The sequence below is a fragment of the Phyllobates terribilis genome, unplaced genomic scaffold (genome assembly GCF_046119375.1).
Source record: "Phyllobates terribilis strain yellow unplaced genomic scaffold, ASM4611937v1 Scaffold_5__5_contigs__length_657084704, whole genome shotgun sequence".
NCBI lineage: Eukaryota > Metazoa > Chordata > Amphibia > Anura > Dendrobatidae > Phyllobates > Phyllobates terribilis.
In genome coordinates this window covers 171164783-171188739 of record NW_027362765.1, presented here as the reverse complement: position 1 = coordinate 171188739, position 23957 = coordinate 171164783, and the positions used below count along the sequence as shown (strand labels likewise).

The 23957-nt window shown below is 44.7% G+C and overlaps 1 protein-coding gene across 2 annotated transcripts in view; it reads right to left on the bottom strand.

Moving 5' to 3' along the window:
• STAC2 (SH3 and cysteine rich domain 2) overlaps positions 1-23957 on the bottom strand; it is a 92855-nt gene that overhangs the window by 54362 nt on the left and 14536 nt on the right. The window contains exon 1 of one of the 2 annotated variants that reach the window (XM_073683420.1): positions 21989-23023. The exons of the other annotated variant lie outside the window; for it this stretch is intronic. Coding sequence (XP_073539521.1) covers positions 21989-22081 — 93 coding nt within the window. The 5' untranslated portion in view covers positions 22082-23023. Of the gene's footprint in view, positions 1-21988; positions 23024-23957 lie in introns of those variants that run through there. 2 annotated transcript variants of the gene reach the window in all.

Below are 23957 nucleotides of genomic sequence, written 5' to 3'. Positions count from 1 at the left end.
ATCGTATATTCCAAGACGTATGAGGACCACCTGAAACACCTGGCGGAAGTGTTCGAAGCTCTGGCAAGCTACGGCCTAAAGGTGAAACCCTCCAAGTGTCACCTCCTGAAACCAAAGGTGCAGTACCTGGGACACGTGGTGAGCGCTGATGGAGTGGCTCCCGACCCTGATAAGATCACCGCAATTAAGGAATGGCCAAGTCCCTCCAGTGTAAAGGAAGTGCGGCAGTTCCTCGGGTTGGTAGGCTATTACCGCAGATTCATCCCCGGTTTCACCAAAAAGGCAGCTCCTATGCAGGACCTCCTGATAGGCCAGTCCCGGAAGGCCAAGAACCAGAAGCCACCCATCAGATGGGAGAAGTTAGAAGAAGAGTCCTTCCGCCAGCTGAAGATGGCCCTCACGGGGGATGAAATCCTGGCGTACCCTGATTACAGCCAGCCCTTTATCCTCTACACCGACGCAAGTAACATCGGGCTAGGAGCCGTGCTGTCCCAGATCCAGCAGGGGAAAGAACGAGTAATCGCTTACGCCAGCCGAAAACTGCGACCCACCGAGAGAAACCCTGAGAATTACAGCTCATTTAAGCTAGAGTTCCTTGCGGTGGTGTGGGCAGTCACCGAACGCTTTAAGCACTACCTCGCTTCCTCCCGGTTCACCGTGTACACGGATAACAACCCGTTGACACACCTGGACACAGCAAGACTCGGTGCCCTAGAGCAGAGATGGATGGCCCGTCTGTCCAACTACGAGTTCACAATCAAATACCGGGCAGGACGCTCCAATACCAACGCGGACGCCCTGTCCAGGATGCCAAACCTACCGGACGTAGGAGAAGATCCAGATGGACTGGAAGAAGTCGAACTCCCCGCGTTCCACCGTCATGGGACTATCCAGTATTCCCACCGGGTAGGGAGTAAGCAAGCTGCTACGTTTAATCCCTTGCCTCACTACAACTGGGCGGAAACGCAAGACCGTGACCCTGCCGTCCGACTGGTGAAGGAGATGCTGACTCGGCCAGAGGCTCGCCTTGACCCAGACGCTCCGGAGGAAGCCAAGCAACTGTGGGCTGAGAAGAGTCGACTGTTCCTTTATAAGGGGAAGTTGTGCCGCCGAATGGTTAACTCCCGGACGCATGAACTAATCTGGCAAGTAGTGGTGCCACGAAGAGACGCAGCCGTGGTGATGGAGGCATACCACGACGGGGCTGGACACTTCGGATGGAAGAAGCTGGAGTTCCTGCTGCGCGGGCGGTTCCACTGGGTAGGCATGAGGGGAACCATCGAGAGGTGGTGCAGAGACTGTGGCCCGTGCAACCTAAGAAGGAAGGACCGTGCCAGCCAGAAGACTCCCCTGCAGTCCATCGTCACCCGGCAGCCGTTGGAACTGGTAGCCTTGGATCATGTAAAACTGACCCCAAGCAGAAGTGGCTACGTCTACGCACTAACCATCGTGGATCACTACTACCGGTTCTTGGTTGTCGTCCCCGTCAAGGACTTAACAGCTCGAACAGCAGCTAGAGCCTTCCAGCAGCATTTCTGCCGTCCACACGGGTACCCGGACCAAGTGTTGACAGACCAGGGACCTGCCTTTGAAGCGGAGGTCTTCCAAGAATTCTGCACTCTGTATGGCTGCCGGAAGATAAGGACGACACCCTATCATCCGCAAACTAATGGACTTTGTGAGAAAATGAACCAGGTGGTGATAGATCTTCTGAAAACATTGCCCCTGGAAGAACGCAGTCTGTGGCCTGAGAGGCTGCCCGACCTAGTGGACCTATACAACCACATCCCGGTAGGTTCCACCAACTGTACCCCGGCTTACCTGATGAGGGCAAGACCTGGTAAGCTACCTGTTGACCTGGAGATGGGAGTCCTGACACCCGAGGACACTTCACCAGAAGCAGACTGGGACACAGAGAGGCAGCAGCAGTACCGGAAAGTACAGGAGAGCGTGGAGCGAAGTCTCTGTCAAGCTAGGGAAAGACAAGAGAAAACTTACAACCAGTATGCTCCCGCTGTTCCCCTGGTACCCGGAGAGCAGGTCTTGAAGAGGAAAAGGCGGCTCCACAAGTTGGACGACCAGTGGGAGAAGGACCCGTACATCGTACTGCCCTCAAGCCACGACAACCCAAAGGTCTGTACCATCAGTAAAGACGGAGGGGAAACCACAACCATTGTATCCCGGGATCACCTCAAGAAGTGTCCCGAACAGCTACGGAACCCTGAAGAGGAACAAGAAGACCCTCGACCCGTAGAGGAAAGGGAAGATATGGTTAGTACTGTGCTCGGAGACTTCCCTCGGTCTTGGACTCAAGTCAATGGCGCAGTTGTGGTACCCGTACTCACCTTCCTCCAACCAGCATCCCAAGCACCTACGGAGCAACAGGTAGAGCTGGAAGAACAGCCGGTCCAGAAGGCAGAAGACCCCACACCAGCAGACCAGGAGGATCAACCCTCTGCTTATAGTGAACCTGCCATGCCTCTAGTGAGCCAAAGGGCCCGTGGACAGCTGCCCAGTTTACCCTTGACAGTTCCTACACCCTGTAGTTCGGGGCTAGACAGTCAGCTCCGTAGGTCCACTAGGGCCACTAGAGGCCAGTTACCCGCACGATGGAGGATTTGAAGTGTATAAGTTGTTTTATTTATGGTTACCTGTTTTTCTTGTTGCTTGTGTATAATTATGTGTTTCTAGTTATTTTTAGGAGTCCTTGGTGGATTTACCGGGAATCCTTGTACAATTGGTTGGAGCGTAACCTAGGAATGGACTAAAGACTGTTAAGGACTCGGGGCAGGACAGACCCCTACCTGGTTACGTCTCCCTGTTTTGGTGAAATGGACACCTTGCTTTTCTTCAAAAACTGCACCCGGTTGCGGACACGCCGTGACCATCCTTATGTGTTTTTCTTATTGTATTATTATTGTTTATACCTTGTTATGTTTTTCTAAAAATATGTTTAGTCCCGGAGTACTAAATTTCACTAGGGGGGAATGTGGCACCCCAGGGGTCTGGTTTCCACAGTAACAGCAATGTTATGTCTGAGAGCAGGTGGGAGGTCTCTTGGTCAGGGATCCTATGCATGCCACACCTCCTGCCCAGTCCTGGGAGGGGAAGAACTTCCCCTATATAAACTTAGGGCTGAGGCAGGGTTAGGGAGTAGAGAAGAAGTAGAGACAGAGAAGCAGATATAGGAAAAGAACATCAGGAGCTCTGTGGGAGCAGTGCTACAAGGAGTCAGGGGCTGGCAGTTGCAGAGCTCGCCCTGACTGAGAAGTTATCACCGGACCCGGAGTCCGAGGCTGTGGGGACTAACTCCTATCCAGCAGCAGAAACCGACCGGCAGGGGATTGCAGGTCCTCTGGCCCAGAAACCCGAAGGCACGGTCACACGCGTGGGACCAGCACCGCCGTCGTGGAGCGGAAGCTACTAGAAGGCCCCGAGTCACCGGCCATACGGGTGAGCACCACACGGTACACTCAGGGACGTGGGTTACTTATACCCGCCTCTAGCAAGGTAGCCGGAAGAGTATCGTTAATTTGGGAGGCCTACAACTCCGCCTGGCCAGGGGAGATCCCATCTGCTCAAGGACTGACCAGGCCCCAATCGCTAGCCAGTACTCCGGGAGGGTCTATCTTTGTCACCAGTAAAGACCCTGAACTACACCGTACCGTCTCCGAGTGGTTCCTGCTACCCCCATCATCCACGTCGGCTGCCCTGAGGCCATACCCCTCCCGTTGGGGGTTATACTATCACGCTGCACAATCCTACCACCGGCCTCAGCGGTCTGCCCTGCAGCAGCAGCTTCTTAGCTGTACTCAATGGGTGGCGTAGTCGTCCAACATCTACCGCTAATACAGCGCCACTTAGTCTGACTCCCTGGGCACGGACCGGATCACCGCCACGAGACTACAACCCTCAAGAGATCCGGCTCCGGGTAAGCTCCCGCGTGCGCAACGCAGCGCGACACAGGTCCAGGGGCGCGTCATATGTATACAGGGGCGGACCTACCGCCCGTGCAGCCGGTTCATTGAACGGGGGCCCCCGAGGGAGAGGGGGCCCCTCCAGCCGGGCCGCCATCAGGGCATGACTGCCCTGACTCCAGCATGGGACCCGGGCTGTCGGGACCCGCTCGGAGCCCCGTTGGGGCCCCCCTCTTGTGCGTCTCCTCACAGGACCCCCCGCCGTCACATGACCGGAGATGTCCCTGCGCTCACCATGGTTCCCCGGCCCCATGCTGAGCGCAGGGACATCTCCGGTCATGTGACGGCGCCGGCACAATACTTACCCCTCCCCGTGCCTCCGCAGCGTCTTCCGCATCCTCTGACTGTGACGTCTCAGGTCAGAGGACGCGGTTATATGTTTACACCGCGCGCGATCTCTCCTGAGCTGTCCCAGCGGGAAGACGCGGGCGATGCTGTGGAGTCCGGATCAGCATCAGGTAAGAAGTGAGGTGAGTATTTGATTTTTTTTTTTATGTATGGAGGCATGGGGCATTATATGGTGGGGGGAGAGTGGGTGTGACATCCTGCATGGGGCATTATATGGGGGGGGGTGACATCCTACATGGGGCATTATATGGGGGGGTGACATACTGCATGGGGCATTATATGGGGGGGTGACATACTGCATGGGGCATTATATGGGGGGGTGACATACTGCATGGGGCATTATATGGGGGGGTGACATACTGCATGGGGCATTATATGGGGGGGTGACATACCGCATGGGGCATTATATGGGGGGTGACATACTGCATGGGGCATTATAAGAGGGGAAGGGGGGAAAGTGACGTCCTGCATGGGGCATTATAAGGGAGGGGGTGTGACATCCTGCATGGGGCATTATAAGAGGGGGAGGGGGGAATTGACATCCTGCATGGGCCATTATTTTGGGGTGGGGGTGTGACCTCCTGCATGGGGCATTATAAGGGAGGGGGTGGTCTGACATACTGCATGGGGCATTGAAAAGGGGGGAAGTGACAACCTGCAAGGGGCATTATATGGGGGGGGGAGGTGACATCCTGCATGGGGCATTTTATGGGGGGTAGAGGTGACATCCTGCATAGGGCATTAAAAGGGGGGGGGTGTCATCCTGCATGGGGCATTATAAGGGGGGAACAGCCTGCATGGAGCGTTACATGGGGGCCAATATTCTGTATGGAGTCTTATATGGGGGACAGTATCCTGTATGGAGCGTTATATGGGGACCAGTATCCTGTATGGAGCGTTATATGGGGACCAATATCCTGTATGGAGCATTATAAGGGGGTCAGTATCCTGTATGGAGCATTATATGGTGCCCATAATACTGTATGGAGGACTATACTGTCCGGTCTGCACTGTGCGCTGTGAGGATTCGCCGGTTTCTGAGCTATTGTAGAATTTACAATAGATATCGCTCGTGTAATGGGGCATTATAAGGGGGGAACAGCCTGCATGGAGCGTTATATGGGGGCCAATATTCTGTATGGAGCGTTATATGGGGGTCAGTATTCTGTATGGAGCGTTATATGGGGACAGTATTCTGTATGGAGCGTTATATGGGGGCCAGTATTCTGTATGCAGTGTTATATGGGGACCAGTATCCTGTATGGAGCGTTATATGGGGACCAGTATCCTGTATGGAGCATTATATGGGGACCAGTATCCTGTATGGAGCATTATAAGGGGGTCAGTATCCTGTATGGAGCATTATATGGGGCCCATAATACAGTATGGAGGACTATATTGTCCGGTCTGCACTGTGCGCTGTGAGGATTCGCCCGTTTCTAAGCTATTGTAGAATTTACGCTCATGTAATGTAGTAAGTGAAATCCTTGTCCTTGTATTTTATATATATATTTCTCTGTGGTATCTGTGCATCATGAATCGTGGTATGTGTTAAAGGGGCCCACTGAAACTCTGTCGCCCAGGGCCCACAAAAACCTAGAGCCGGCCCTGGGGGTAAGTATAACAGGTTTTATTTTTTTTAAATACAATTAATTAACTAGGAGTGGGGGGAATCAGAGATGCACGGGGGGATGAGAGATGCACGGTGGGGCCCTTCATGCCCCCTATGAAGGGCAGTGGGGGGGCCTCCAAAAAATTCTTGCACAGGGGCCCACTACAGTCTGTGTCCGCCCCTGTATGTATATATATGTATATGTATATATATATATATATATATATATATATATATATATATATATATATATATATGTATATATATATATATAGATATAGATATAGATATAGATATATAGATTACTGATTCATAATAAGTAGCCATGGAACCCCCTTCTGTCAGGACATGAAACACTCAGGCTAGGACTACACGGTGACATGTTATGCGTGACACTGAAATCATAGTGTTGCATTGCAACATTGCATCCACTGAGACTGCCACACAGAGTTGCAAATATTTGTATTTTATGTTGCTGGTCACTTATCACTTAAGATTTTTTTTACAGCAAAATCATTACCCAAAGAGTTTGTTCATACGTTAAGTATTTGGTGCAGGCATTTCTGTACCGTTTCTGCATCACTTGGCAGGAAAAACGCAGCGGCAAAAAACACACGTTTTTGCTGTGTTTTTTACTTGCGTTTTTGGTGCAGATTTTTCCCCAGTCATTAGTATGAGTGAAATCTGCAGCAAAAAGGCTGAAAGAATTGACATGCTGCAGATTTTGATCTGCACCAAATCTGCTAGTCACAAATAAGCAATTTGTGCATGAGACTTCAGGATTCTCATTTACTTTGCTGGCATTAGGAAACCCTTCAGGTTTGTGACAAATCTGCACTAAAAACACACAGCAAAAATGTAATGTGTGCTCATGGAGTGAAATAGTCGCGCGGCAGCAAGTCACAGACAAGATGTACAAATGTTTTTGTTGCACGAATTGTCTATGAATTGCTGAAGTGCACACATGTAGCCCTAGCCTTATTTTTACCTTGGTCAGTATGTCCACTTTGTGTTGTCCTCCTTCCACTGTTCTCCACATGATCTGCATTCATAATCCCTTGGCTGACTTTGATCAGTCGCACTTGTTACTATCTGCCTGCACCTGACATACAAGCGGAGATGCAGCTCCTTAGCTGCTGGGCATTATAGCAGCTGCTATGTCTGCTAGCCTGGTGGTGATGTCCATAATCATAATTAGATATAATCTAGATAAAAAGTTAAAGAACTTTGTCAATACACTCCATTATTTATCTTATTATAGTTATAGCCTAGAGCTTTATTCATAATTCTGCTGCCAGTTACCTCTGGGCACTGAGAGAACTAAAGGCTTTGAAAAGACTGTCTAATTACATGGCGAATTAGAAAAACATACCTGCTTCCATATATAGTGAAAGACTTGTACGTGAGTTGTGTGAGGTACTATAGATCAGATTCATTGAAGAGATTGTGGATGTTCTAGAATAGTAGACACAACCAGTGGATATGTCTCGAAATGTTTTTGGATGAAAGCAGACATGATTTTCTAATCTTGTACTACCTATTAATATGGCAGATGGTATGGTGGCACTGCGGCTGAAGCTCCGACCACACGATTGTAAGACAAAATTGCGCAATAACTGTCCATTGTGGTTGCTGGGTTTTCGGACACATGCGGCCAGTCACACCTTCTCACTGTACCCTTAAGGTCATAAGTGGTTTGTTTTATTAAAGGGCTTAATTTATTCATATGCTATAGATGATGGAAAGTAAATTGCAGTTCCTGATTCCATTTGTGATCTTTTTGCATCTCCCTCACAAAATTATCCTTATTTTTGGACTATAGTACGCATTGCAGATTTAGACAGCAAATAAAAGAAGAAAAACATATTTCCTACTATTTAAACCTTTTTTGGCTGTGCAAAGAAGTGGAGGGGTCAATATCACTAATTTTACTGCACTAAGGTTGAGTAGAGAGGTAATAGATTTATTGTCAGTATTTCTTCGCATGTGAATTATACACACACACACACACATACATTACGTACTTTATGTACACTCTCTGCAGCGCACACATATACACAACACTGCTGCATGCACACTCAGCTCTGCTGTATACACACATGAACACTGCTCTGCTACATACAGCACATACAACTATGTTACACACACAGCTCTGTTTTATACACACACAGCTCTGTTTTATACACACAACTCTGTTACACACACACAGCTTTTCTACATGCACACACAACTCTTTTACATACACTCACAGCTATGCTACATACACACACAGCAGTGCTACATTAAAACACACAGATCTGCTACATCAACACACACATACTCACCCATACACATGACTTGATTCAACAAGACTGGCATTGTTGAGAAGATGTGCTGGAGTCAGACACTTCAACACACGTATTCATGACTCAGGAGTGTTGGACAACTGGTGTGCACCTCTGTGTGCGTCCCGCCACATATCTTTCTCCAGTCCCAGCTGGAGTAAGGTTTGTGGCGTAGCGAATGCTACTACTTATCATGAAATTGACAAGTGGCGATCACCACGCCCCATCCCATTCCAGCTCTGCCCACTTTGTCTGAGCTGGAAGAAATTGATGTAGAACACCAAAAGTTGCAAAATTTAAGGAAACCTCGAGTTGCATCAAAATTATTTGACTTTTGAAAGCTTTTTACACCAGAATATTGGAATAAAAGCTTTGATGAATCAGGCCCACAGTGTATACTCCATCACATTTTGAAATTCCTTCCAGGCTGGCGACTGATCACATATGCTGAAAGGTCCATCAGCTAGTAAGGACCTACACCTTCTGTGCAGGACTGATCAGTGTAGGGCTAGAGGAGTCGCGCACAGTGTTGTACATACTTCTCTCATTGATGAGGAAGGACGCCATGTCCTCAACCATAGGAAGCAGTCTCAGGACTATAAGGCACACTGTTCACACACACTTCTTGGCAATGTTTTTTTCTTGTTAAAAAGTGCATCTTATAGTCCAAAAAATATGGTTTATAAAATCACTGAAAACATTAAATTGCTCACATTCATCATCTTTAAAATAGCTTGTAGTCATGGACCAGAGTCATGGTCAAATGTGTTCTGACTGCTTTGATTACACTGATTTTATTGTGTTATCATGCTCACTTTGATATGTATAATTTAGGTGATATTAGTCACTTTTGAATTATTTATGGTTGTCTATATATAACGACTTTGACGTCATCTAAGTTTGTTCTTTTGCATTATCTTGAAGATGGGAAAGAAGTGGCACAGGCCATGTATCCTATCACTCCAGAAAATGTCAGCATAAATTAAAATGATCTACTACAATTGTTTAAATTCATCAAAATTGGATTCCTACAGTTATTTACTTGTCCTACTTTATTTCCAGCCAGTGGCAGTGTATGCAACAAAGAAGGGATGTGTAGAAGCGTTGCAACATTATTGAAAGTGAAGGGTAACAAAGATGGATGTTGTAGGGGTGAAAGTCAGAGGCATAATTTAGCTCTCGGGCCTTATTACAAAATCTGTAACATGCCCACTCCCACTATCATACATTATTAAGAGTATTGTTCTCCTCATATCAGGCCTCTTCTGCACAACCTTTATGCCAAAGGCTGGGGCTACATGGCAACCAAGGTTCACTTTGCGGCGCTGCTACATCACAGCACATTAGTCCTTGCGACCCTTAGGAAACTTTGACTGTGACAGGCAAGTCCCAAGAAGTCCAACCTTGTTGGATTTTCTGAAACTTGCTTGTTGTAGTTGCAGCACTCTCAGGACATCCCATTCACTTGCATTATGCTGCAATTTAGCAGCAGCACCGAGCAAACCTTGGTCGTGCGACATGTGTCACAGCTAAAGATACCGTGTGGCCCTAGCCAAATTTATTCAAATGTGTGAATTCTTGGCACAGTCACATCTGCAAACTAAGGATGTGATTGTGTCCATCCGCAGCACCTTGTGCTCAGGGCCGGCGTCAGCACCCGGCGCACCCGGGCAAATGCCGGGGCCCTGAGCAGGCAGAGGGGCCCACTGGCGGTCGCGCACCCCGCTGGGCTATGGGCGGAGGAGAGCGGTGTCAGCGCCCGCCCTTCTCCGCCGCTTGCTCAGGGCCCCGGCAGCCGGATACTTACCTCTCCCCGTGCCTCCGCAGATCAGCTGTCTTCCTGCTCTGCGCTCCCTGTGACGTCTCAGGTCAGAGGGCGCGGTGACGTCTTTACACCGCGCCCTCCCCTGAGCCGTCACAGGGAGCGCTGAGCGGGAAGACGCCGACAACGCTGGAGTTCGGACCCGAGCAGCGGGCAGCAGGTAGCAGGTGAGGAGAAGGGAGGTGAGTATTTGATTTTTTTTTTAATGTATGGAGGCATGGGGCAGTATAAAGAGAAGGGGGGGGTGGCATCCTCCATGGAGCATTATAAAGAGAGGGGGGGGCATCCTGCATGGGGCATTATAAAGAGAGGGGGGGACATCCTGCATGGGGCATTATAAAGAGGGGGGGTGACATCCTGCATGGGGCATTATAAGGTGGGGAACAGCCTGCATGGGGCATTATAAAGGGGGGGGGGCAGCCTGCATAGTGCATTATGTGGGGGGGAACAGCCTGCATGGAGCATTATAAGGGGGGGGGCAGCCTGTATGGGGCATTATGTGGGGAGTAACAGCCTGCATGGAGCATTATAAGGGGGGACAGCCTGTATGGGGCATTATGTGGGGGGTAACAGCCTGCATGCAGCATTATATGGGGGCCAGTATCCTGTATGGAGCGTTATAAGGGGACCGGTATCCTGTATGGAGCGTTATAAGGGGACCGGTATCCTGTATGGAGAGTTATATGGGGGTCAGTATCCTGTATGGAGTTTTATAAGGGGACCAGTATCCTGTATGGAGCGTTATATGGGGGCCAGTATCCTGTATGGAGCGATATATGGGGGCCAGTATTCTGTATGGAGCCTTATATGGGGGCCAGTATTCCGTATGGAGCCTTATATGGAGGCCAGTATTCCGTATGGAGCCTTATAGGGGGGCCAGTATTCCGTATGGAGCCTTATATGGGGGCCAGTATTCCGCATGGAGCCTTATATGGGGGTCAGTATTCCGCATGGAGCCTTATATGGGGGCCAGTATTCCGTATGGGGCCTTATATGGGGGCCAGTATTCCTTATGGGGCCTTATATGGGGGCCAGTATTCCGTATGAGGCCTTATATGGGGGCCAGTATTCCGTATGAAGCGTTATATGGGGGCCAGTATTCCGTATGGAGCCTTATATGGGGGTCAGTATTCCGCATGGAGCCTTATATGGGGGCCAGTATTCCGTATGGGACCTTATATGGGGGCCAGTATTCCTTATGGGGCCTTATATGGGGGCCAGTATTCCGTATGGGGCCTTATATGGGGGCCAGTATTCCGTATGGGGCCTTATATAGGGGCCAGTATTCCTTATGGGGCCTTATATGGGGGCCAGTATTCCGTATGGGGCCTTATATGGGGGCCAGTATTCCGTATGGAGCCTTATATGGGGGCCAGTATTCTGTGTGGATTCACCGGTTTCTGAGCTATTGTGGAATTTACAATAGATATCACTCATGTAATGTAAGAAGTGAAATCTTTGCATTGTACTATATATATATTTCTCCGCCGTATCTGTGCATCATGAATCGTGGTATGTGTTAAAGGGGCCCACTGAGACTCTTTCACCCAGGGCCCACAAAAACCTGGAGCCTGCCCAGCTTGTGCTCATTCACATTCTACAGAAATAAGGATAACAGTCGCAGTCTTGGTGAGCACTGCCGAAACGGATGAGACCAAGGATGAGAAAGACTTTTTATTCAGACTACACATTTTGGGGCTGAACTGGCTCCTTCATCAGGTACATCAACCTGATGAAGGAGCCAGATCGGCCCCAAAACGTGTAGTCTGAATAAAAAGTCTTTCTCATCCTAGGTCTCATTTGTTCTGGCAGCGCTCACCAAGACCGCGACTGTTATCCCTATTTCTGTGCCATTTTTTTTTAATATACCGTATTGTGCAAAAGTTTTAGGATGGTGTGGAAAATTTGCTGCAAAGCAACAATGTTTTCAAAAATAGAAGTGTTAATAGTTTATTTTTATAAATTACCAAAATGCAAAGTGAATGAACAAAAGAGAAATCTACATCAAATCAATCCTTGGTGTGACCACCCTTTGCCTTCAAAATAGCATCAATTCTAGTTACACTTGCACATAGTTAGGGATGATTTTGTAGGATTATAGAAAGGTTTATGAATAACAAATTATACCAAGCTGGTAATGATCATCATTTTCATATGTAGGTTAAACAGCTGAATATGAGGCTCAACAGTGGGTGACGAACTGCTACAAAGTGAGGTTGTGGAAGACTGTTTCATGTTGCAAGTCATACACCATTGGAAGACTGAGCACCGCAACAAGACACAAGGTAGTTATTTTGCATCAGCAATGTTTCACCAAGCAAAAATTTCAATGCAGACTGGGATTTCAAGATGTGTGCTGTTAAAGTTTTTTTTTTTTTATCACTTGTAAAGAATGGTGGAGATTCCTTGCAAGTTTGGTGCTATAATTCAGCAAATGGAGTTGGGGATTTGGTCAGGAATAATGATGTCCTCAATGGTGAGAAATACCGGCAGATACAGTGGGTACGGAAAGAATTCAGACTCCTTTAAATTTTTCACTCTTTTTGTTTCATTGCAGCAATTTGGTAAATTCTAAAAAGTTCATTTTTTTTCTCATTGAAGTACACTCTGCACCCTATCTTGACTGAAAAAAACAGAAATGTAGAAATTTTTGCAAATTTATTCAAAAAGAAAAACTGAAATATGACATGGTCATAAGTATAGCCATGAGTCTTCTTGGGAATGATGCAACAAGTTTTTCACACCTGGATTTGGGGATCCTCTGCCATTCTTCCTTGCAGATCCTCTCCAGTTCCATCAGGTTGGATGGTGAACGTTGGTGGACAGCCATTTTCGGGTCTCTCCAGAGATGCTCAATTGGGTTTAGGTCAGGGCTCTGGCTGGGCCAGTCAAGAATGGTCACAGAGTTGTTCTGAAGCCACTCCTTTGTTATTTTAGCTGTGTGCTTAGGGTCATTGTCTTGTTGGAAGATGAACCTTCGGACAAGTTTGAGGTCCAGAGCACTCTGAAAGAGGTTTTCATCAAGGATATCTCTGTACTTGGCCGCATTCATGTTTCCTTCAATTGCAACCAGTCGTCCTTTCCCTGCAGCTGAAAAACACCTCCATAGCATGATGCTGCCACCACCATGTTTCACTGTTAGGATTGTATTGGGCAGGTGATGAGCAGTGCCTGCTTTTCTCCACACATACCGCTTAGAATTATCACCAAAAAGTTCTATCTTCGTCTCATCAGACCAGAGAATCTTATTTCTCATAGTCTCATTATGTCTTGCACTGAGGAGAGGCTTCCCTAGGGCCACTCTGCCATAAAGGCCCGACTGGTGGAGGGCTGCAGTGATAGTTGACTTTGTGGAACTTTCTCCCATTTCCCTACTGCATTTCTGGAGCTCAGCCACAGTGATCTTGGGGTTCTTCTTTACCTCGCTCACCAAGGCTCTTCTCCCACGATTGCTCAGTTTGGCTGGACGGCTAGGTCTAGGAAGACTTCTAATGGTCCCAAACTTCTTCCATTTAAGGATTATGGAGGCCACTGTGCTCATGGGAACCTTGAGTAATGCAGAAATTCTTTTGTAACCTTGGCCAGATCTGTGCCTTGCCACAATTTTGTCTTTGAGCTCCTTGGGCAGTTCCTTTGAGCTCATGATTCTGATTAGGTCTGACATGGACTGTGAGCTGTGAGGTCTTATATAGACAGGTGTGTGCCTTTCCAAATCAAGTCCTATCAGTTTAATTAAACACAGCTGGACTCCAATGAAGGAGTAGAACCATCTCAAGGAGGATCACAAGGAAAAGGACAGCATGTGACTTAAATATGAGTGTCTGTGCAAAGAGTCTGAATATTTATGACCATTTGATATTTCAGTTTTTCTTTTTTAATAAATTTGCAAAAATTTCTACATTTCTGTTTTTTTTCAGTCAAGATTGGGTGCAGAGTGTACTTTAATGAGAAAAAAATGAACTTTTTAGAATTTACCAAATGGCTGCAATGAAACAAAGAGTGAAAAATTTAAAGGGGTCTGAATACTTTCTGTACCCACTGTACTTATCCATCATGCAATATCAACATAGAGGCATTTGATTGACTAAAAATTCATTCTGCAGTAAGAAACATACAGACAATTTTATTAAGAACAAGGAGTCGTGGAAGTGATGATAGGGCCCCCACAGAGCCTCAATCTCAATAACCGAGGCTTTGTGGAATTACATGACGAGACAGAAGGATTTGTGCAGGACGACATCCACAGAAGATCTGTGGTTAGTTCTCCAAGATGTTTGGAACAACCTTCTTGGTGAGCTCCTCCAAAACTGTTTTCAAGTATCCAAAAAAGAATTGATGCTGTTTTGAAAGCAAAGGGAGGGTGGTCACACAAAGTATTGATTTGATTTAGATTTCTCTTTTTTTTCTTCGATTTTGCATTTTGTTAGTTGATAAAAATAAATTATTAACACTTCTATTTTTTAAAACATTCTCACTTTGCAGCATTTTTTCGGCACCTGCTTAAAATGTTTGCCCAAGTACTGTAAATACTCGTGTGAAAAAAACACATTGCCAACATTTTTTAAAAATACATTTAACACAACAAAAACTGACTTAAAGCATTGGTCATTTTCTGAATATGTATTCCTTTTAAGAATCAGAATTGTCCTTTAAGCACAATATTGTAATGCAAAGCTACTACATCTAGAGCTACAGTAGCAAAATATTGTCATGCATTTTCTAAAAGACACATTGATTTAATAAAGTAAAGCATTAATCTTGCTTATTTATTAGCAGAAGTCATCTCCTCAAATTCACAACACATTGTAAGAAACTCATTTTTAAAGTAGATATTCTTATTTGACAGCTGTCACAAGAGAAGAGTACACAGAATGGATTGAGTGAAGGAAACAATAATGTTTCAGAGAAAATGTCATAATAAATTATTGGATGTTCCTCATCTGTAAAGTGAACGGCTTACAAATAGAAATAATTGTTTTTGTCCGTGTGATATTATCAAAGGGTAATGGGTAAGTGGTTGTCCCTCATCTTGTTAAAGCTGTGCAGTTAATTTACTGTAGTAAATTTGAGGAATGGGTTAGAAAAGAACACAGGTTCATCAAGTTCAACCTTTTATCGATAAGTTTTTCAGTGGCATGTAAAAGTTTGGGCACCCTGGTCAAATTTACTGTTATTGTGAACAGTTAATCAAGTTGAAGATGAAATGATCCCTAAAAGGCCTAAAGTTAAAGATGACACATTTCCTTTGTATTTTAGGCAAAAAAGTATAGATATTTTCATCTTTTACATTATAAAAATTACAAAAAGGAAAATGGGCTGATGCAAAGGTTTGGGCACCCTGCATGGTTAGTAGTCAGTCGCACCCCCTTTTCAAAGTACCACAGCTTGTAAACACTTTTTGCAGCCAGACAAGAGTCTTTCAATTCTTGTTTGATGGATTTTCATCTATTCTTCCTTGGAAAATTCTTCCAGTTCTGTGACATTCCTGGGTCTTCTTACATGCACTGCTATGTTTAGGTCTAGCCACAGATTTTCAATGATGTTCAGATCAGGGGACTGTGAGGGCTATTGTAAAACCTTCAGCTTGCGCCTTTTGAGATAGTCTATTGTGGATTTAGACAGGTGTCAACGTCATCTTTTTTACAGACGGTGTTATGTTTGCATCAAGAATTTGTTTAAATTTCATTGAATCCATTCTTCCTTCTACCCGTGAGCAGCTCTTCACTGAAATTTTGCTTGGTTTTCCAGACCTTATTATGACCTCCACTGTTCCTGTTAACTGTCATTTCTTAATTACATTTCAAACTGAGGAAAGGGTGACTTGAAAATGCTTTGCTATCTTCTTATAGCCTTCTCCTGCTTTGTGGGCCTCCACCATTTTCATTTTCAGAGTGCTAGGCAGCTGCTTAGAAGAACCCATGGCTGCTGTTTTTTGGCACAAGGTCAGAGGAGGCTGGGTTTTTATAAAACTGGGAAATTTGCATCACCTGGTCTTTCCTAATGATGATAGTGAACAAGCCATAACCCTAATAGGATAATTAAGATCTGAAACCTTGGTCAAAGTTATCTGAGCACACAAATCTCCAAGGGTGGCCAAACTTTTGCATTGGCCCATTTTCTTTTTTGTAATTTTTAAAATGTAAAAAATGACTATATATTTTTTTTTGCCTAAAATGCAAAGGAAACGTCTCATCTTTAATTGTATTCCTTTTAGAGATAATTTCATCTTCAGCTTGCTTTAGGCTGCGTGCCCACGTAGCGTTTTTCAAGCGTTTATGCTGCGGAATTTCCGCAGCGTAAACGCTTGTGAAACGCTAGGTAATCCGCACCCCATGGTCCCCAAGGGGATTCTGCATGTTCTATGCACATGTTGCAGATTTTTCCGCAGCGTTTATGCTGCATACAAAAATCTGCAGCATGTTCATTAATTTTGCGGAAGCGCAGCGGAAGTGCCGCCATTGACTTGCATTGAGACGCATAGAAACCGCAACTGTACATTTGTACAAGCGGATTCTATGCGTCTCTATGTGCGGATGGTACCCAGTTCTGGAGGAGACAAGACTCTCATCCAGACCTGGGTACCATTGTACCTGTAAAAAAAGAATAAAATAAAAAATAAAGTTTATACTCACCTGTCCGACGGCTTCTCTCTGCTTGCCGGCAGCGCTGAAAGACCTTCGGTGACGTCACAGTCATGTGACCGCAGGCCCTTCACCGCTGTGTCTCGCGATATGCCGGCAGCCAGGAAGCAGCGCTGCAGCACACGCCGGGACATCGGGGGTGAGTATAGCTTTATTTGAAGCATTGTTTTACGGTCACACTATATATGCTGTTTGCATGGATTTATATAGTGTGACCTAGTTGTCAAGCACTTTCCAAGTGATGCTAATCGCCTGGAAAGCGCTTGTCAATCCACATGCGGAAACGCATGTGAATCCGCATGTATTCTGCATGTATTCTGCAAGAAAAACGCATGCACAATCTGCCAGATGCAGAAATGCTGCAGAAATTTTCTGCTTCATTTCTGCATCGTGGGCGCATAGCCTAACTGTTCACAATAACAGTAATTTTGACCAGGGGTACCCAAACTCTTATATGCCACTGTATATTATTTAAATATGCAGAAAAAATCTTTTCTGTCCCTGTGATAGTAGCGGTGATACAATTGTCCATATTGTAATTTTAATAGTAATTGTTAATTATATGTAAAAGTCTTTAAAGATGTTGCCTCCTCCTAAAACCCATTTTCCAATGCCCTGTTAAGGAATTCTCAGGACATAAAGGTCATTTCCCCATTCATGACCCTCATTTGCCAGCAGGCTACAGTGTAGTGCACCTTATCTAAAAGTATCTCTTGTTCTGGAGGACTCATCATGTCCATGCACTAAACAATCCACTGTTTACTATGACAGCTTGGTAATCCTTAGTTTCTCCTGTGGTGGAGTTGTGGGGACATTGGATTCTGTGGTTTCTCCACAAAATATAGCTGATCATAAGGGATCTCAGTAAGGGGATCATCTTATACTTGTTAACACTTCTAGTAAAAAGGGTTTACCTAAGTCAAAAACTCTGTTAGGTTAGGTGCACATGACCATTTTCTCTCCACCCGAGAAAAAACGGTCCAGTTATTCTGATCAGATTTTGATCAGAGTTTGATCAGAGTGGCATCAGTTTTTCTCAGAGTTCGCATTTCCAATTTTGATGTGACACTCTGATCAAAATCAGATAAGTCTCTGATTTATTTCCACTGACCACTCGATGCGAGGAAAAAATTGGTCATGCGCACAGCCCCATAGAATATCATGGGTATGAATGCTATCCATGAAAACCACGGATAGCACTTGTCCGAAATAGTTGGTTGTGTGCACGAACCCTTAAAAGGGTTGTCACAAGTTCTTATGTGGTTTAAACAAGCAGCATTGCAAATTACTTATAAAAAATCCTGACTATTCTCAAAAACAGAGATCTTTAATTTTTGTAGTGTACAGCTTTTTGCCTAACTTACCAGCCAACCTGTGGTCTCAGAGTGACCAGTTACCTAGACAAGGAGCTAGCGCTGCTACAGGCCCTATGCTTTACAGTGGTCTTGTTCTTCTCCCATGCTTCCGAGGCAAAAATGCCTCTGCTAGAAGCTTGGGAGAGCGCCCAGTTCACACAGGCAGAGCAACCATACCGCTGGTCCGAACTGTCAATATCCAGGAATGCACTGCCCCTGGCAAAGAAGGAGGCCAGCAGCTGGGAGTGGTACACTCCTGAAGAAGAGAAGTTGAGACATCCCTTTTAAGGACAATTATGACCACTTGACCACTAGTCCATACTAATACTTTTCTGACCACTTGTTTCATTTGTAACTCCATATAACATACAAAGTTACATTTTTCTGCTCCGTGTAAACAGAACAAATCTCCAGTGACAAAACGGATTCTTTAATGTTAGGTTATGTTCACACTAAACTCTCAAAAAAATAGCAGAAAAAGCGTTAACAAAAAGATCAAAGAATAGCCCTATTCATTTGGGAAAAAGACTTGCTGTTCATATGTTAAGACTTTTTAACATATTTTAAACTCTTCAGGCTTTCAAAGACGCCAATCAATAAATGAAGTAACATGTACACTCTTACACTAGGATGATGCTCAATACTTTTCCATACTTAATAGCAGTCAATGAGAAGGTTAAAAGACGCCTGCAAGATGCCAGGCGTCTTTTTTGAGCATTTTCCCCAACGTTTTTGCGTCAGAATCATTGTTGAATGGAGAAAAAGAAACGACCTGAAGAATTGCAGCTCAAAAGACGACCCAAAAACTATGGAAACTGCCTGCAGGGAAAAACAATGAACAAGCGCTTAGGAAACGCTTGGGAAATACCAAGCGGTAAAAAGAAGTGGGGGGAACAGTATTCGGGCATTTTCTGCTCTGAAGACGCTCTATACTTTATAATAGAAGACACACCCATTAATACTGGCGAGTGCAATACCAGTGTAAATTAATTGGGCTCTGAGTCTTTTTGCTGAGTTTTCATAGCAGAAACTGAGCAGAACCTCTAAGTTTTTGAGGCGTTTTGAGCTTTTGAGGAGGATATTGGGTATGTGCACACAACATCTTTTTCAGGTAAATTCCGCCTGGAACCCAACTGAAAAAGCGCCGCAAAACCTCTACAAAAATGAAACATAATGCACAACAATGTAAAAAAGACATTGCTGTGCACTTGTTCAGTCTTCTGAAACCTCTTTTAACTGCTTCAGGGTTCACAAATCCTGTGGATAGTGGAAGTGAATAAAAGAAGTAGGATGTTCATTTTTCTGGGCAGCTTCCACTAGAAAACTGCTTGCTAGTTATAGTTTAAATTGCTGAAAAAAGATTATGGTGGCGGAGCAAAAACGATGGCAAACACTTCAGGCAAAAGACCACCGACTTTTTCCTAAAGTGGCTTTGCGTAGGATAACCTTGGCAGGTGCCCTGGTGTCTTAAAATACTATGTACACATACCCCAAGAAGGAATATTTCCTGATGTGGGTTGCACTAGAAAACTCGTCATTTTTGACCGCCTCAACAACAACAAAATAAACCTCTGTGTGAACATGCCCTTAAGGATGAAAAAATATATGATAAAATTTCCCACAAAAATTTATAACAAAACGTTTACAGAAAATGCTTCTCAAACATTACCAAAGAGCTAACGAAAAACTCTTAAGGACAAGAAAAAAATGCCTAGAAAACTCCACAAAGAAGGAAAATTTCCTGAAAAGTTTCCACTTGAAAAACCTGTTTTTGACCACCTCACAAAACTCCCTGCCCATAGCCTTAGACTATGGCATGTGTTCCCACTGGAGCTAGTATCAGCCGAACGGATATTTCTGAACAACCGATTAACAGGGTTACTGCTGTTTTTAAAACCATGTAGAAACTAGTTCAGTGACCAGTACAAAATAGACTAGTAGGTCAGAAATTGTGCCAGTTCTTAAGCACTTACATTACGTCTGTTCGGTAACACTCACATTTCATTGACAAACCAATGTAATGTACAAATCAAATAAACTAGAAAATCTGATATTCTAGATCACGGTGTCTTGTCTGTCTGATTATTGTAAAGTTGGGATATACAGATGTGGGTAGTAAAAGAAGAGCACGTAAGGGTGTGAGGGTATGGGCACACAGTTTTTTTGAGAAGGTCAAAAAACTATGAGTTTTCTATTGGAAACTGCTCCAGGAAATGCCCCTTTCCTTGAGGAGTGTTTCATTTTCTGATGTGGTTTCGAACAGTTTTTTATGCATTTTGGGAGAGATTTTTGTTTGCAGCTTTTTGATTGGACAGTGACTGATTTAGAGTGGATTGCATCAGGAGACACTGCAAAGAAATTACATTCACTTTCTTTTTTTTTCCACCAGGCATTTTTTCAAAACCGTAAGCGGAAAAAAACCCTTAGGGCAACCAGAAGTTGGTGAAAAATGCAAAAGTGGTGCATGTGTTTCTTTAATACCATTCCTCTGATTGGCCCACTTCTGATTTTGGCTTACAAATACTGATGTAAAATACTGACCAGATACTTAACGTGTGAATGTGGCCTTAAAAGACTGGACATAAGGCCACGCTCACACATTCAGTATTTGGTCATTATTTTACCTCAGTATGTGTAAGCCAAAACCAGGAGTGGAACAATCAGAGGAAAAGTATAATAGAAACTCGTCACCACTTCTGCACTTTTCACCCACTCCTGATTTTGGCTTACAAATACTGACGTGAAATACTGACCAAAATACTGCTGTGTGAACGAGGCCTAAGAACAGCAGAATGGTTTTAGAATAGAAATAAATAGGATGATTTTCAGACTTTGTTTTGAGTGAACCAACCCTAAAAAGCTCCTCAAAAAGACGCATACTCTGGGTATCAGTGATGACTGAGGAGACTGGTGTTTCTTACGGATAACAGATACCAGGATAAATTCGGTTATAAGGGATATGGAAACAGCCCAGCTAATGATAGAGCGCACTGGAGTTTGTGGTAAAAGAATAAATTATAGAATTAAAATTAGACCTAGAAATATGAATGAAATAGGATTTATATAGGAAATACATAATGGCTCAATAGGAATCAAACACGTTTCCATGTTGAGTGTCCTCTTTTGGATAGCTTAGCAAATGATAGAAAATAATACACCGACAGTTAAGAAAAAGGATGCTATGATCATGGTAAGCATAAGGTTAAATCAGCAACATTACGTCAATGGGCAGGGGGGCTATAATAACAGCGATATTCCAATGAGGTGGTAAGTGATGTGCCTGGATGCTGCTGATACAAATGTATAAGATGAAAATTACCGACAAGGCAACTTTGTAGACAATAGAGACATACATAACTGGATTACGACAGGAGACATAATTAGATATTCATGCGAGAACCTGCTACTGTGCGGACTGTAATTCACTATATCAGAGATGATGTGAAATGCATGTAGTTGGCAAATGGATAAAGTAGGTCAAGAAGCTGCCTAAGTGGCTTTTTGAGAGACAGTAAAGTAACCAGTACAGAAACAAAAAAGTGATCCAGGTATATTACAATGTGAAGTTATGAGTGATATCATCATAATCCAAAACAAGCCAGAAGGCATATATATTGGAAAAAAATAGATTATAGAAATACTTGTGCTAATAATGCATAAGTGGGATTTATGGAGGCTGCCCTGGTAATCCTTCCTGAGAGCCCATTTCAGAATAACATCCTTAAATTGATTGATTGAAATACTGGTTTAATTCGTCCCTCTGTGGCAGAATGGAAGACATGAGCACTCAATACATTTTTATTAATATGGGTGTGCATTGGAGTGAGCACTAAGAAAGTTGTATGATGTAAATGGGATGTGAGAGTGCTTTTGGATGGTTGGTGAATGAAGGTGTCTTTTCAAGGATACCTTGCTCTCTGGCAGTCCACACCCTCCGCTGGTGCTGGTCACTGGTGGCCTTGGCTCTGAATTCTGTGGGTCGATTTCTGTTATTTCCGTCATGTTCTCCAGTGGGGTTCCTGCAGTACTTTGTGATGATATGATTCAGGTTGATCTGGTTCTGTGCTATAGATGGCTGTAGAGGAGGTGTTGTAGGAGATGTCACCTGCTGTGATATGTAGTATGTAGACGTCTTCCCTCTTTGCTTTTCATGGGCTCCTTCTCATATTGGTTAGAATAGTTCTTGTAGTTGTCCCACAGCACAGTGGCACAGCTTCCTTGTAGATAATTCTCTTAGGTTCTCTCCCACAGAGGGTCAGGTCCCAGGGGCTCCTGAGGTTAGTAGATCCTCACCACCCTCCTAGGGTGGCTCTCTTTTTTCTCAGTCTGATGCACCCTGTTCCATAGAGCAGTGCCACTCGCTAAATTGTAGCACCACCTTGATGGACAGCAGTCACTTGGACTCGAGTGCCAGTAGTGTCTGGAGATGTCTATGCAGTCTTGTCTTTTATCTTCTCAGTGTCACAATTACACAGAGGTTTGGGAAAGCAGCAGCCTCTGTTTTCTAATCCTTGCCACTGTCTCCTCTTATACTCTTTCTTCTTCCTCCACTGCAATCTCTTTCTCCCTCCCTTCCCTGCTCTGCCCCCCTCTCTGCTGCAGACTCTATCTCTCTCCTCTGCTCTCAGTGCTGCAGTCTGTCTATCCCATGCTCTGCTGCAGAGCTCCTCTCTGTATATCCTCTGCCTCTTTTAATGTAAGCAAGGATGAAATTCTTTTGTGCTCCACTATTGCAATATCTCTTTTTTGGCTGCCACTCTGCCCCTCAGTCATTCACATACCCATGAGCTCCCCTGTCTCTCCCTCTGCTTTGCAATTCCAGGGTTATCTATTGCTATCTGTCCCTATATTTCTACCTCTTCTAGTCCCATTGTCTTTCCACTCCCCATGCCCCTAGCGCTTGTCGTCTTTTAGCACCACCCATGGCACCCTCCTCTGCCTTTCATATGATAATTCTTCACCACACCCTTCATTCTGATTGGGTCCAAATTGAGGGCAGGGTATTGTGCCAGTGCAATGAATGTGCCAGGGTGAATGGTTATAGAAGGAAACTTGCCTTCAATATAATAAAGCATCACATAAATATAATAGTCATATCCAAACAGATATAGCGCAACTTTCCCCTAATAAATCATTATATGCTCTTTCGTGTGAATTCATGTTTTAAAATAAAAGACGTCTCTGACTTCCAGGGACAGTTTTGAGTTTGTCCTTACAACTGCCGTAGACATTAGGCTTTACATCAAGATTTGTCAATAATCTAATGTGTGTAACACATCACAGAACATCTATTCTTGGTGGATTATCCAACATATCCATGTCAGACAGGTGGGGTGAATAACTTGATTATCTGATTACACTAAGCATCTCCACAATGGACGGTCTTGTGAGGTGTGCCTGATATGCCGAGTTCCCGAAAGTGGTTCATGACTGCCAAAGGATCCTAAATGAACATGGAAAGTGAAACTTTTTCAATTCGACAGAAGAGCTACTGTAGCACAGATTGCTAAAAATGTTAAAGCTGACTATGATAGAAACTTGTCAGAATAAATAGCTCATCACCACCTTCTGCATTTGCGGCAGTGCACCCATAGACCGGTCAGAGTGACCATGTTGTCCCATCCACTGCCAAAAGCATCTACAATGAACAAATTACATCAATATTGAGCCATGGAGCAATGTAAGGAGGTGGCCTGGTCTGATGAATCACGTTTTCTTTTACATTATATGGATGTCCAGGTGTGTATGCATAACTTACGTGGGGAAAAGATGGCACCAAAATCATGGCACTATGAAGAGAAGACAAGCCTACAGAGGCATTGTAATGCCCTGGGAAAAGGCTTCACAATTCTGCATATCTCAATCTAATTGAGCACCC